The 15,504-nt window shown below is 36.3% G+C and overlaps 1 protein-coding gene across 8 annotated transcripts in view; it reads right to left on the minus strand.

Annotated features, from left to right (window-relative positions):
• Window positions 1-15,504, minus strand: part of mast3b (microtubule associated serine/threonine kinase 3b) — a 198,735-nt gene that overhangs the window by 83,728 nt on the left and 99,503 nt on the right. For all 8 annotated transcript variants that reach the window (XM_039766609.1, XM_039766604.1, XM_039766608.1 and 5 more), the window contains one exon: window positions 5,888-5,960. In XM_039766609.1, coding sequence (XP_039622543.1) covers window positions 5,888-5,960 — 73 coding nt within the window. The remainder of the gene's footprint in view (window positions 1-5,887; window positions 5,961-15,504) is intronic.

A 15,504-nucleotide genomic window follows, 5' to 3' on the forward strand; every position in this document is an offset into this window, starting at 1 on the left:
CACATTGCTTGAGGTCCAGTGTAAAGTTTCCACAGTCAGTGATGGTTTGGGGTGCCATGTCATCTGCTGGTGTTGGTCCATTGTGTTTTCTGAGTTCCAAGGTCAATGCAGCCATCTACCAGGAAGTTTTAGAGCACTTCATGCTTCCTGCTGCTGACAGAGTTTATGGAGATGCAGATTTAATTTTCCAACAGGACCTGGCACCTGCACACAGTGCCAAAGCTACCAGTACCTGGTTTAAGGACCATGGTATTCCTGTTCTTGATTGGCCAGCAAACTCGCCTGACCTTTTTCTATGGGGCATTGTGAAGAGGAAGATGCAATACGCCAGACCCAACAATTCAGAAGAGCTGAAGGCCACTATCAGAGCAACATGGGCTCTCATAACACCTGAGCAATGCCACAGACTGATCGACTCCATGCCACGCCGCATTGGTGCAGTAATCCAGGCCAAAGGAGCCCCAACTAAATATTGAGTGCTGTACATGCTCATACTTTTCATGTTCATACCTTTCAGTTGGCCAACATTTCTAAAAATCCTTTTTTTGCATTGGTCTTAATTGATATTCTAATTTTCTGAGATACTGAATTTGGGACTTTCGTTAGTTGTCAGTTACAATCATCAAAATTAAAAGAAATTAACATTTGAAATACATCAGTCTGTGTGTAATGAATGAATCTAATATACAAGTTTTACTTTTTGAATGGAATTACTGAAATAAATCAACTTTGTCATGATATTCAAATTTTATGACCAGCACCTGTGTGCGTGTATTATATATATATATTAAAAAAAAAAAAATATATATATATATATATACTAGCAAAATACCAGCTTAGTGGAGAAGTAGTGTGTTAAAGAAGCAATGAAAAGAAAAGGAAACATTTTGAAAATAACATAACCTGATTGTCAATGTAATTGTTTTGTCACTGTTGTGAGTGATGAGTGTTGTTGTCATATATATATATATATATATATATATATATATATATATATATATATATATATATATATATATATATATATATATATATATATATATATATATATATATATATATATATATATATATATATATATATATATATACACACACACACATATATATACATATACATACATATCTACATATATACACACACAGCTATTTCAGTATCAGTGCAATACGCTGTTTGTTAAAGCGGTTGACTCCGCTCTTACGTGCAATAACAAATCAAATCATTCAGTTGTCTTTGCTCATATGTCATTTTAGAGCTGGGCGCCTGGCATCTTTTTGGCCACAGGTTCGTTTCTGTTTGCTGTGAGGTTCTGTGTTGTGGAGATTCTCAGGATGGATTGCAGGTGCTCATCAGTGAGGCGACTCCTGTGTGCTGTTTTGTTAGTCTTTATCACTGAGAAGAGCTTCTCACACAGATATGTGCTACCAAACATGCACAAGGTTCGAGCCGCATGTAGGCGGACTTTTTTTGTTCATCAAAGTCACCAAAGCGCCGTGCAAACTCAGTGCGCAGTGCGCTCAGTTTATCAGCAAAGTGCGTGTTGGGAACACCGTAGTGGCGACTTGGTTTAACAGTACTTGGCAACAGGGAAAGTGGGGCAAGGTGAACTGGTGCATTTGTGTCTCCCATAAAGCAGCTTCACTTGAAATCACTTTGTGATTGTGCACGGGTAAAGCGTCCGCTGAAGTGTCAGATTCTTATTTAATTATGCTGTTTTCTGTATCTTCTGAATTGCATTCAGGTTACCCTGATGCAAGGCAGCTGAAGCGCTACATTATGGGATCTGTAGTTTATTGTGTTACCAGCGCTTCATATACCGGGCTTTAATAACAATAATACAGTATATAAAATGATCTCATGGGCGGATATAATTACGCCGGGCGGATGTGCCCTATGACCCTTGAGTTTGACACATATGGACTAAATAGAACTTGAAAAGATATGTTTTTCAAATGTGATCGCGCAATTCAGATAGAGTTGGCAGCACTACAGCCTGCATGCCTCAATGAGTCATCCTCCCTCGCTCTTACTTTTTACCGTTCATCTAATGAATACACTGAGTATGGCTTTACCAAAACAATCATTGATGGCGAATAAAGTATCCATTATTAGTATGTAGAAGCGGGATATATAACATATATATATATATATATATATATATATATATATATATATATATATATATATATATATATATATATATATATATATATATATATATATATATATATATATATATATATATATATATATATACATATATATATATACATATATATATATACATATATATATATACATATATATATACCCGTATGTAGGAGAAGTAGTGTGTTAAAAAGGTAGAAAAAGAAAAGGGAACATTTTAAAAATAGCGTAACATGACTGTCAATATACAGTATTTGTTTTGTGAGTGTTACTGAGTGTTGCTGTCATCAAGGATTTGATTATCATTATTTCTTTCAATCAGGTTCGTATTTGTAGGATGTGTTGTGTTCAAGTTACATTCCGTGTTTGTCAATCGTTGTAAAGATGACAGGTTTCATTCATCGATTCGTTTCTTACTGCATCAATAAACAGCTCGTCTTCTTCTTTATCTGAGACCTGACACACTGCATGCGGGTTTTTAAACTGTCTTCCTTTAGCGGGACATTGACTTTTTCCACCGTGTGCTTTGTTTCCGCAGTAGCTGGAGTTATGAATATGCTTATCAGGCGCTTCATATTTTTGCTGCCTTTTCAATTGTGTAATTGGTTTTGTTCAGCTCTTTGGAACTGTTGCCTTTTATCTGTGCACTCGTCAGTTCCGTGAGCCACTCGGTGTACATGCATCGAAGGTTCCCAGCTGTGCTGGTGCCATCTCCTGCTATGTCCATGGCTGTATTTAATGTTACCTTAGTCCTGGCACTTAAAACTTTCTCTCGCAGTTTAGCTGAGTTTGTGTCAAACACCACCCTGACCATCTCATCTTCCTCTCCATAAGCACAGTCCTTCACCCGTGAATATTTACCCGTGGCAGTTTGCTATTGGATTGCGCTGACGGACGGCCTTATATGGGCAGGCACTAAATTACAAGCGCCAGCGCAGCCTGTCTATGAACTTAATTTAAAGTGTAGGTTTACATGTGCTTTGTTTCAGTAGCAGAACTCATGAATATGGTTGTATATGTCACTCTTCGCTTCTTATTGTTTAGCTGCCTTCTCAATTATATAATGCATGTTTTCTTAAGCGCTTTTTTGAGGTCTTCCTGGTTTTCTATGTACTGCGTGATTACGTGGGAGGCGTGATGATGTCACATGAAACTCCGCACCCACGGCGTTGAAGCTCATCTCCATTACAGTAAATGGAGAAAAACTGCTTCCAGTTATGACCATTACGCGTAGAATTTCGATATAAAACCTGCCCAACTTTTGTAAGGAATGAACCTGCCAAATTTCAGCCTTCCACCCACACGGGAAGTTGGAGAATTAGTGATGAGTCAGTGAGTGAGTGAGTGAGTGCTTTGCCTTTTATTAGTATAGATATATAAAAATTATATATAAAAAAATATTATATATATATATATATATATATATATATATATATATATATATATATATATATATATATATATATATATATTTTATATAAAATATATATATATATTTTTCTTAGGCCACTCAAAAATGATTTAAGGTATACGACAGTAAGTACTAACTTGCTTGTGAAAACTGCAATCAAATAACCCATCAACTTTCACAACCAGATGTTTTTATTCTCTCTTGTAGATACCCCTATTGCTTCTATGGTAAACTGAGCAACACATCAGGTACTAGGGCTGTTTGATATAACGATATATATCGGATGACAATATGAAAACGTCTATCGCTGCACATTACGCTATCGTTTGTTTCGTGGTGTGTAAAATAAACTGTTTACGGCAATATTTTTTCATTGTTTTGATGGCCTGCGTGGATGCAGACACACTAGCATGGCTGATGAAGGCGAGGCAACACCAGGTAGCTCCACACAGAAGGACTTTGTTCCTAAACGAGGGCTACCTCTGTAGTATGGAGATGGTTTGGATTTGAAAAGTCTGACACGGACCAGAAAACGGTACTGTGCAAATTATGCTGCAAACCGATCGCTACCACAGACTCCAACACGACAAACCTCTTCTACACCTCCGCCAAAAACGCGTGAGCGAGCATGCAGAGATTTTACAACTGAGAGGCAGGCCACGTAGGATATTACAGTTGTAAAGGTACTATTTAAACGAGCATGTTAAAAGCTTGGAAGATTAATTGCTACCAAAACAATTTGCTTAAGGCATAATTTTCCCTGCAGCGTTTGCTGTCAGCGTTAATCTTGTTAAAATTACGTTTACGCCACAACTGCATTAACACGGCAAATCTCCGTTAACGAGTTACGCGGATCCCCCGTGCTTGGGGCTGGACGGCATCAACACGTTAGCGCCGTCCAGTCCCACGCACGGGGCAGTCAGCTGTAACTCATTAACGGAGATTTGCCACACTACGATGTGCAAATTAACATTTAACTAGAATGTAGCCTAAAAAATATTATATTTAATATTATATATTTAATATATTTTTGTCGTAAGCCTTATTGCTGCTACAGTTTGAAGTACAATGTTTACATTTGGTTTTTACAGTTAATGTTAGACTTGTATTTATTTTGTTTAAAGGGTTTATTGGCCTTATATAGTTTAGTTGTTAGTGCTTTGATCCTTTTATATTTAATATATGTTGTGAGAGTTATTGCTGCTACAGTTCACATTTTGTTTATGTCAGGCATTTTATATAGCAGTATTTTATATTGGGCCTTTAGTAATTTGTTTCTGAAAAGTGTTTTATATTTGATACATTAACATTTTATGTTTACATTCTAAGTCAAACATTTGCTCAAATGTTCTAAATAAAAACAGAAATAATTACAAGTTGAGTACTTCTCATTTTTGATTTTTTTAATTTAAATGAAAAAAGGAGTGGTGATTATATAAACTATTCACTGAATACAAAGAAAATGTACTATATCGTGATATCGGGATATGAAATGAAATATCAGGATATAAGATTTTGGTCATATCGCACAGCCCTATCAGGTACCTAACCTTACACGTCTGCAAACTACTAGATTGGCAATTTAATCCTCTCCACCGTGCAATTAGTGTAAAAAGTTAAATAAATCACTTATTCCTCCTATATTCAAATTATACCTGGCTCATTATCTTTGGTAGCCCAATAACTGTCCCACAGTTAACATGTAGTGTTGGTGAATTACCTGGAATACAGAGAGTTATTGGCTATATAACAGCCTTATTGTTTTTTAAGCCCTTAATAATAATAATAAGAAGTACTTTCCATTAAATAGCACTATCTTGCAAGAGATCTTGGCATAGAAGTTAACAATGTCTTATAGAAAAGGCACAGAAAAATAATTCTTTATATACATTTCTTTTATGCTTTGTTCAAATATAGTTCTGTAGTTTTCCTCTATCTTCAGAATGATTAAAATAGTGTCCATCCACTTACTATTTGTACTCTACATGTAAGAGATGACACTGTAATGCATCCAACAGCATCATTTAATAAATAAATAAATAAATAAATAAATACATAAATAAATAAATGCTCACTTTGACATATAGATTTTGAAGGAGTAACCCCTCTCTAACTAAATACATACAAGTTTAACTGTGCAAATTTTCTACATCCACAAAGGCACAGTTACACAACTGTAGTCAGATGGATGGTGAGCAATTTTTTTCCTCATTACTCAAAAGAAAAAGGATTGTTGTAACTAAACCAGATGCAAGGAGTAACTTCTGGGGATGAGGCTGGGGGCAGCTTACAATGGTCAGGTGCTTGTCATTGAAAAGACTGGCTTACCTGCGAGCAAAGGGAAAGTTAAGGGAGGCACTCGTGGAAAAGTTCCTGGGGCTGTCCAACGGACTGCTTCCAGCTGAAAAGAAAATAAAAACAGAACAAGATTATACAACTGGAAAGGATGGTGACAGTTGCTATACACAAGTCCATAAATGAATCATAAATAAAGACAGACTATTTTGCTACCAACATTAAATTTTCCCCCATTATATATGATGTAAAGGAATGCTAAATAAAAAAAACACTTTTTAATGCTCATTAGAGTACATGGTAAGATCAAAAATAAATGAAAGAGAATGGGAAAAGCTGATGTTTTAATTTAATGAAGAATCTTCACCATGTAGGCACAGCGACACATTTTGTTTCGACAACTTTTATATAACAATGAGTAAAGGAATAAACAGGTGCAAGAGGGCTATTTCCATGTAAATTTCTGTTCCTGTTTCTAAAAACAACATAATGCTTCAACAAATTCCATATCACAGAATCACAGATGTCAGTTCATGAGTTAAGAAGAAAGACCGGAGAAGATGAGCCATTTCATCAGAAATAAAAAGAGATTAGGAGGGGAAATGAACTGTTTAAAAGCTATAAAGGAAATAAGGAGATTACTAGTCATTACCATAAATTACAGTATGATACACAGGATTACAAATGGAAACGGATTAACAAAAACACTTTGCACAAATGTTAACATTTCTTCACAATGAACTGTACCAATTTAAATAATTTAGTTACAAAGGGAGACCACACATTTTCAGCCTGACCTAAAAACAGAAACGTCAGTAAAACTAAATAAGTTTTATTTTCCACGTAATCACTGAGAAAAAAAAAAAAACCTATTATAAATTTCACAAAAACATTTCGGTGCTACTTGGATTAAATGTTTTGAACTGCTTGTACAACCACTCTTTTGTAGCTGCCTTGGCATCTGTATCACTGGCATAGTATATCCCATAAAGAGAAGCCATTCATATTAGGGGAGCTGGTTATACTCACACAGGGCCATGTCAGGAGAACAGGGTGGGTGAGGCACATCTTTGAATCCATAGTATCGCATATCAGCCTTTACAACTAATGCTGTAGAAGGAAGGGTTCCATCATGATACAGATGACAGTTTTTCTAAAGACCCCGTCACATTACACAATTGGTTCAATCACAGCAGTGTGTGACTCGTCGCTACAAAACCAAACAGGCTTGACTTTGTGTGTTTGAGGGTTGGCAACCAATGATCGCTCACCTGGAAGTACAAAATATATAATGTGATCTATGAAGAATAAGGAATGTGGGTGGTTTTGACCTCACAAACCGAAGAGAGGCTAAGCATGCTGATAAATTTTACGTACCACGACAGACTGAAATAAGCCTGCAATTGTACCTGAACAGCACTGGCTATGTCAGGCAGCACGTTAATGGCTATTGGCTAAGGTCAGCCTTGCAATACTTTGGAAATGTGAAACTGGGCTGGAAAGTCGTCATGGAGTCATCCAATTTGTCATCTCCTGCAATTTCTAGTTGTGTAATCGGACATCCTCAGGCAACATATCGGCAACTTCAGTTATCTAGTTTGACATCCTCTCCAACTAAAATTTGTGTTAATGCAATGTTGGCTTAACCAGTTTTCCCTGATTGTTGTCAATGTCATAGCATAAAACTGACCAGTTATGTGGGCCCTTTTTAGGCACAGAATAAATATGAATTTCACCCACTATATAATGAAAAAAATGTGTGTAGATGTTTGTGTCTTTTCTTGGACCATTCAGTGCACCTCTCTCTAACTTAGGCCCACTAGCAAGACATCTTCTCTCTCACCTGCAGTTGGTCCAAAACTGCAGCGAGGCTCTTAACTAGGTCATGTAAGCATGAGTACATCACTTCTGTTTTGGCTTCACTCCATTGGCTTCCCATCAGTCTTAGAATTGATTTTAAAATTCCTTTGTATACTTTTAAAAGCATTAATGGTCTGGCCCCAGCTTATCTTTCTGACCTCCTCGCCTATTATGCCCCATCTCAGTCCCCAAGATTGTCTAACCAGTTGCTACAGGAAATACCATGATCAAGGTGAAAGGAACTGGAGGGGTGGAGGGATTAGGAATCAGGCTTTTGCGGTGCCTGCTCCTTGGCCCTGGAACAGCCTACCACTTCAAATAAGAGCAGCTCTAAACCTGTCAATTTTTAATTACTTGCTGAGAACACATTTTCTCTCTCTGGCTTTTAGTTGTTCATGTGTTGCAAATTATTTGTTAACCGTTTATTGTTTTTCATTTACTTTTTGAAGTTTATTTCATTTTTTAAATTTTTATTTAACAATCATTGACTTTAATTCCTTACTTTCATGTACAACACTTTGGAAACCATGTCTGTGGCCTTAAATATACTCTATAAATAATTTTTGACTTGGACATTGAATTTCTGTGGTGTTGTAGAATCACCATACATTCAAAATTCTGATTGTGGTTTGCTCTCTCAATTATAGTGAAGTATCCAGGCTTCATCCAGAGTTATGAGATACTTTCCCCAATTTCTACCAGTTCCATTCATTAACTCAGGATTCATCTTGCAACACTGGATGGAGTGATGTTTAATTTCAAAAGTAAAATAATTCAGGGAATCCAATACCGATTCAACTGACCCCAAACTAATCCATATACGGTTTAGCATTTCATGTACTATATTTGATTCAGCATTATAATTCACTACACTGTGGCAACATTTCCTTCTATCACTGATGTGAAAAGCCAACCAGCCCTTGAATCATCTTTAAGAGACATTCTGTCACAACAAAATTTTGTAGCCCATCTCTTCATTGTAGCATATGAAGTTGACCGGTTCTGGCATATGATGTGTATGCATGAATGAGCCTCCAAAAGGTACATTGGTCTTTAAGTGATTGCATGGTATCTAATTTTGCAGTTTATGGAATCCATATTCATGTTGACTTGGTTAGGAAACAAACACATGTTTCGAGTGGATTTGGCTTATATTGTAATTTGAATATGTCAGTAGGAGAAGTAAATCTTTGGCTACATACAAAATCTAAATGAACTCTACACTGACCTCAAACACAGACACTCGAAAATAACACCTTGGGTGGAGTAAAACCCTGCTGGCAAACGGGGTTTACAGGACTGAGTCTGATATCCACTCTGTTAGTGGTTAAACCTAGTAAGAGTGTGGTTGTACCATATGAGAGAGAGTGGGCTTTGCAATAGACTTGTGTCAAATGCTGCAAGAAAAGGCTACAGCCCATGAATTGGACTAAGTTGTTGTCAAAATGTTTTTTTTGAAATAATAATGTATCTCAAACATCCTTATTTATTTGCGTCTTCTAACAAATATTTAAGATAAGACCAATGGTCTGCTTTTAGTCTTTCATCTGGACTTCCTTCTAGAACATTTCTACAAACAGGGGAGCTTCTGTTAAAATATAAATTATTAGCTTCACATTTACTTTCTTGTCACAGTGATCAGGCTGAAAGTTACCAAAGTAAATTAAACATTCTGCCAATCTTAAAAACCAAACTATTTATTATCACTAATAGTTTTAAAAATTAAAATGCACCTTTTTATCATAAATCTATAAAGGAGACAAAGTATAGCAAGACTGTACAAAGGTATTCAGAAAATGGATGCATAGGTTCATAAACAAAAACTGCTAGACTGGTAATAAACATTTGGAGAGCAGACACACAAACAGGCCGCCCAAAATACTAATAGTCACCATCCTCAAATGCAAGTTTAATTAAAAGCTTCACCTAACACACTAGCACTTTAAATATTGACTATATTTACTTACTAACCACTGTCTCTGGCATTACAAAGCTAATACTAAAATGTCTTTCTAGAATTTGATATGAAGCATGATAGCATGCCATAGCTACTTCCACCTCTTTCACTCACCCTGCCATCATTCATTCATAGTGTTTTTAACCCAGGATTAGGACTCAGTTCTTAATTCTAGTAGGTTATATAACATGAAAAGAAAAAAACAGCTTAGTGAAAGCAAATCTGAAGTAATTTGCTCTGCCCAGATGGGTCAAATGACCATGTACTATGTATAAAGAAGATGTAAACTACTAATTCTATGAAGTTAACTGATTTTTCAATATTTATTTCCCTGAATGACTTAAAAATGTTAAGTATTACTTCAATCTGCCACCAACACATTACGATGGGTATCTTCAAGTTACCGTGTTTTCAATACCACCACCTCAACTAACAACCAAACATGAATGGAACAGGATGATGCTGAAAGATTTCCTTATAACACAAATTAATAAAACAGTGTCTTAAAACAAATTTTGCTTATAAGTGTAATACTTTTTTTTTTTTTTTTAAACACATACAAAGTGCACCACATTAATTTATAGTGGAGCTTTATTTTATTAAAAAATTTAAAGTCCATTCATCCATACCCTAGTTGGGTTAGTCCAGCCCAGGGCCAGAGGTGGTAGAGCTTACTCTAGTAACGTTGTGCTAAAGGCTGGAACTGGCCCATTGCCAAGCAATTCACAGAATATCGTTGAACAAAAACTTTTAAAACTTAACATTGTAAACATTGATGCTGTAGTGTGTAGCCTAGTGGACAAGACTGTTAAGTCACTTCAGCTGCCAGGGCTCATTGGGCAGAATAATGAGAACATTTCTACATAGCATATTTTATTTAGGAGCTACTTTGAATGAAGGACTCAGTTAAGTGAGTAATTAATGAATGAAAATCCGCATGTTTAGTGCTCTACTGTTATGAAACCTATTTAGTACAAGTAAGGAATCCCCATAAAGAGCCTGCAGCAGTTCAGAATTAAAAAAAGGTACCAGCCACAAAAATAAAACAAAATTATGCATCCTTCGATGTGGTCACAATGACAGTTTATACTCAAGATAAGTATTTTTGCAAAAGCTGGTATCCATTAAAAATGTAGATGTGCCCAACTACACTGTAAATTGTATCCAGCTATTTGGAGTCTAAAAAGGTGGCAGTCATAAAATATAAAACAGGTTGTACTTTTTGAAAAACGTATGGCCAGTGATTTGGTGTCTAAAGCAGTTAATAAAAGTGGCAGTCAGATAGGAGACTCTGGGTTTGTCGGATGCCAGGAGAACATTACCTGCCTGACTGCACATATTTGAAGGCAATGTTATTAAAGTCCCTGTTGGTGCCCCTATACCTTTGTCTATATAGTGGACAAATATATAAACAAAAAATCTTGGAAGGAGACGAGACATGATCGTGGGACGTCTTGTCTCTCTTCCCAAGATTTTTTTTATTATAATAAGAGATCTCTCTCTCTCTCTCTCTCTCTCTCTCTCTCTCTCTCTCTCTCTCTCTCTCTCTCTCTCTCTCTCTCTCTCTCTCTCTCTCTCTCTCTCTCTCTCTCTCTCTCTCTCTCTCTCTCTCTCTCTCTCTCTCTCTCTCTCTCTCTCTCTCTCTCTCTCTCTCTCTCTCTCTCTCTCTCTCTCTCTCTCTCTCTATATATATATATATATATATATATATATATATATATATATATATATATATATATATATATATATATAGGCTGGGAAAATTTTTTATTTATTTTTTATTTATTTTTATTAATTTTATTACAATCCATACAAAGCAATCAAGTTTTACAAAAAAAAAATTAAGAACAGATCGATCCCCACCCTGAGAGAGAGCAAGCCAAAGCGCGTAAAATTTAAGGCTTGTAAAATACCTAAATAAAAATTCTCTGTGCTTTATGAACTTATTTTAAAATATTACTGATTAGATCCTGCCATGTTTTGAAAAAGTCTGTACAGATCCTCTAACTGAGTATTTGATTTTTCCAATTTCAAATAATATAACACATCAGTTTCCCACTGACTTAAAGAGGAGAGTTTGGGTTCTTCCAGTTTATCAGAATAAGTCTGCGTGCCAAAGTGTAGTGAATGCAATCACAATTTGTTTGTCTTTCTCCACTTTAAACCCTCTGGAAGAACCCCAAACACAGCTGTTAATGGGTTAGGAGGGATTGTGAGTCCAAGGCTGTCTGAAGGTAATTAAAAATTTTGTCCAGAATAATGTTAATTTGGTGCAGGCCCAGAACATGTGACCCAGTGAGGCTGGGACTTGGTTGCAACGTTCGCAGGTTGGATCATGCCCTGGAAACATTTTGAGAGTTTTAGTCGAGACAGATGTGCTCGATATATAATTTTGAGTTGTATAATTGTATGCTTTGCATATGGAGCTCGAGTGAATTCTCTGCATTGCTACTTTCCACTCCTTTTCTGATATATTAATTGAGAGATCTTTTCCCAGTGTCCTCTTGGATCTTTGAAAGGGAGGGATTGTAAAATGATTTTATATATTGTAGAGATGGAGTCTAAGTCCTTGAGATTGAGCAATATTTTTCCAGCATGGATGAGGGTGCAAGATGAGGAAAATCTGGAAGGTTCTGTTTAACAAAGTTCCTGATTTGAAGATAGTGAAAGAAATGTGTAGCTGGAATGTTAAATTTGGAATGTAATTGTTCATAGGATGCAAAGGCGTTGTCTATATAAAGATCTCTAAGCAAGTTAATTCCAAATTTTTCCAGATATTAAAAACTGCATATGTTTGTGAAGGTTGAAAGAGGTGGTTCTCTTGCAGGGTGCCACAGATAGAAGCTTCTCCGTCTTAAAATGCTTTCTACATTGGTTCCAGATTCTAAGTGAGTGGAGCACAATTGGGTTATTAGTGTATTGCCGATAACGTGTGTTTATTGGAGCACAGAGCAAGGAATACAAAGAAGTACTGCAGGATTTTACTTCTATTGCGGTCCAAGCCTGTGTATGTTCTTCTATTTGTGTCCAGGTTCTTATCGCCTGTATATTTGCTGCCCAGTAATAAAACTGGAAGTTAGGTAGAGCCATGCCGCCTTCTGCCTTTTGTCTTTGTAGGGTCGCTCTTTTGATGCGTGGATGTTTTGAATTCCAAATAAATGAGGTTATTGTTGAATCTAATTGCTTAAAGAATGATTTATTAATGTATATTGGGATGTTTTGAAATAAAAAGGAGCTTAGGAAGAATATTCATCTTAACAGTGTTAATTCTTCCAGCTAGTGTGAGATGAAGGGTTGACCATCTATGCAAGTCTTGTTTAATTTTTTCCATGCAGAGCGAAATTTTGTTGACAAAGAGCTTTATGTTTACTTGTGATGTTTACCCTAGGTATTTAAACTGTTCTGCAATGATAAAAGGTAGGGTGTCTAATCTAATATTATATGCTTGAGAATTCACTGGAAAGAGTACACTTTTATTCAGATTAATTCTGAGACCAGAGATCTTTTGAAATTCTGTGAGTGCTGCTAAGACTGCAGGCACAGAATTTTCTGGGTCGATATATACAGTACCATGTCATCTGCATATAATGAGATTTTCTGTTCCAGTCCTTCTCTGCTAATCCCCTTTATCTGATCAGTATTTCGACAATGTATTGCCAGTGGTTCAATGGCAATGCAAACAGCAGCGGTGACAAGGGCATCCTTGTCTAGTGCCACGTTCTAGTTTAAAGTAGTCTGAGCAAATGTTTTGATGCAAACTGAAGCTTCTGGGTTAGTATACAGTAATTTAATCCATGCACAAATGTTGGGCCAAACCCAAACTTCTCCAATGTAGTAAAAGGTATTTCCATTCAATCATGTCAATGCTTTTCTGCATCCAATGATAATAATATTTCTGGGGTGTTTGATTTAGTTGGTGAGTATATTACATTAAACAGGCGTGAAGATTTGAAGATAAGTGCGGCCCCTAATAAATCCAGTTTGGTCTTGTGATATTACAGGGAGCACTTTCTCCATCCTTCTAGCTATGATTTTAGAGAGTATTTTAACGTCGTTATTCAGAAGTGAAATTGGTCTGTATGATGCACATTGTAATAAGTCCTTATTTTGTTTTGGAAAGACAGTGATTAGTGCTTGGCGAAAGGTTTGTGGAAGAGATTGGTTATCTCTGGCTTCTGTAAATGTTGCTAATAGGAGGGAGCTAGCTGAGCGGAGAATTTCTTGTAAAACTCTGCAGGGTAGCCATCAGGGCCTGCTGCTTTCCACCTTGGAGTGACTTTATAGCATCTAGTAATTCTGATAATGCAGAGGTTTATCAAGTTCCTCCACACTAAAAGCGTCTATTTGTGGTATCTGTAATGTATCCAGAAATGCATTAGATTGTGTATTGTCTTCTTTAAACTCAGTAGTATATAGGGATTTATAGTAGTCTCTGAAAGTGTGCATTATATTTTTGTGTTCGATGATTTTATCTCCGTTATGTTAGTGATTACGAGATTGCGTTGCACTTCTTGCTTGTGAATTTGTTGAGCTAAAAGCTTATTAGCTTTCTCTCCATGTTCATAATAATGATGTCTGGATTTGTAAATTAGTTGTTCAGTTTCTTTAGTTGTCAAGAGGTTTAATTCTGAATGTAGAGCCTGCCTCCTCCTATGTAGAGTCTCGCTTGGTAGTCTGGCATGTTCTTCATCTATTTTAGTAATTTACTTTTTATCTCTGCTACTTTCTTGGCGGATTTATTTCTGTGGGAAAGATATGAGATAATCTGTCCTCTTAAGAAGGCCTTAAGAGTTTCCCAGAGTATTCCTGCAGAGATCTCGGGGATGTATTTGTCTCTAGAAAGAATTTGATTTGTTTGGATATAAATTCAGTACAGTTCTCGTCAGCTAATAGAAGCGGGTTGAGGCCCATCTGCGGGGTGAGTGTATGGGGCTTAGTAATTTTAGCTCCAAGATCATAGGTGCATGGTCAGAAATAACAATAGCATCGTATTTACAAGATTTAATCTTAGGCAAGAAGTTATTGTCTATAAAGAAGTAATCAATCCTTGAGTAGCAATGATGTACTGGTGAGTAGAAAGAATATGTTCTTGAATTTGGGTTTAAAACCTCCAGGGATCTGATAAGTTGTGATCAGTTATAAACTTTGTAATTATCTTTGCGTGTTAGATGCGTTCCCCTGTGGAGGAAGTCCTATCTAAAAGTGGATTTAGAACACAATTAAAGTCCCCAGCCATTATAACTTTATGAGTGTTCAGATTGGGAATGGATGCAAATAAATTTTGTATAAATTCCTTATCATCAACATTAGGTGCATAAACATTTATCAAAATCATTTTACAGTTAGATAAGTCTCCCATGACCATTACATATCTCCCTTCAGGATCCAATACTACATCTGATGCTACAAATGGTACTGTTCTATGTATGAGAATTCCCACACCTCTAGTTTTCTTGTAAAACTAGAATGGAACATTTGGCCAGTCCAGTCTTTTGCAGCGGAACTGATCCTTGCTTAGTAAGTGGGTTTCCTGTAAAAATACTATTTTAGCATTTAGGTGAGAGAGTACTTTCTCTCTCTTTAATTCGTGATTCAGGCCTTTAACATTCCAGCTTACGAAGTTAACTGTCCCATCATGGAGACACTGATTCTGAGTTTTTGATGTAATTTTATAGTCTTATTATAATTATAAAGACTGAGAGGATAGATTAGGTACAGCCACACAGTCCCAGTACTCTGACATACCCAGAGACAGAGTACGTCCAAAGCAAAACAAGCTCCAAAGCAGCGGCACTTTAGGGTTAAAAGATAGAGATATCTCTATAAAATAAAA

The sequence above is a fragment of the Polypterus senegalus genome, chromosome 10, assembly GCF_016835505.1.
Source record: "Polypterus senegalus isolate Bchr_013 chromosome 10, ASM1683550v1, whole genome shotgun sequence".
NCBI lineage: Eukaryota > Metazoa > Chordata > Cladistia > Polypteriformes > Polypteridae > Polypterus > Polypterus senegalus.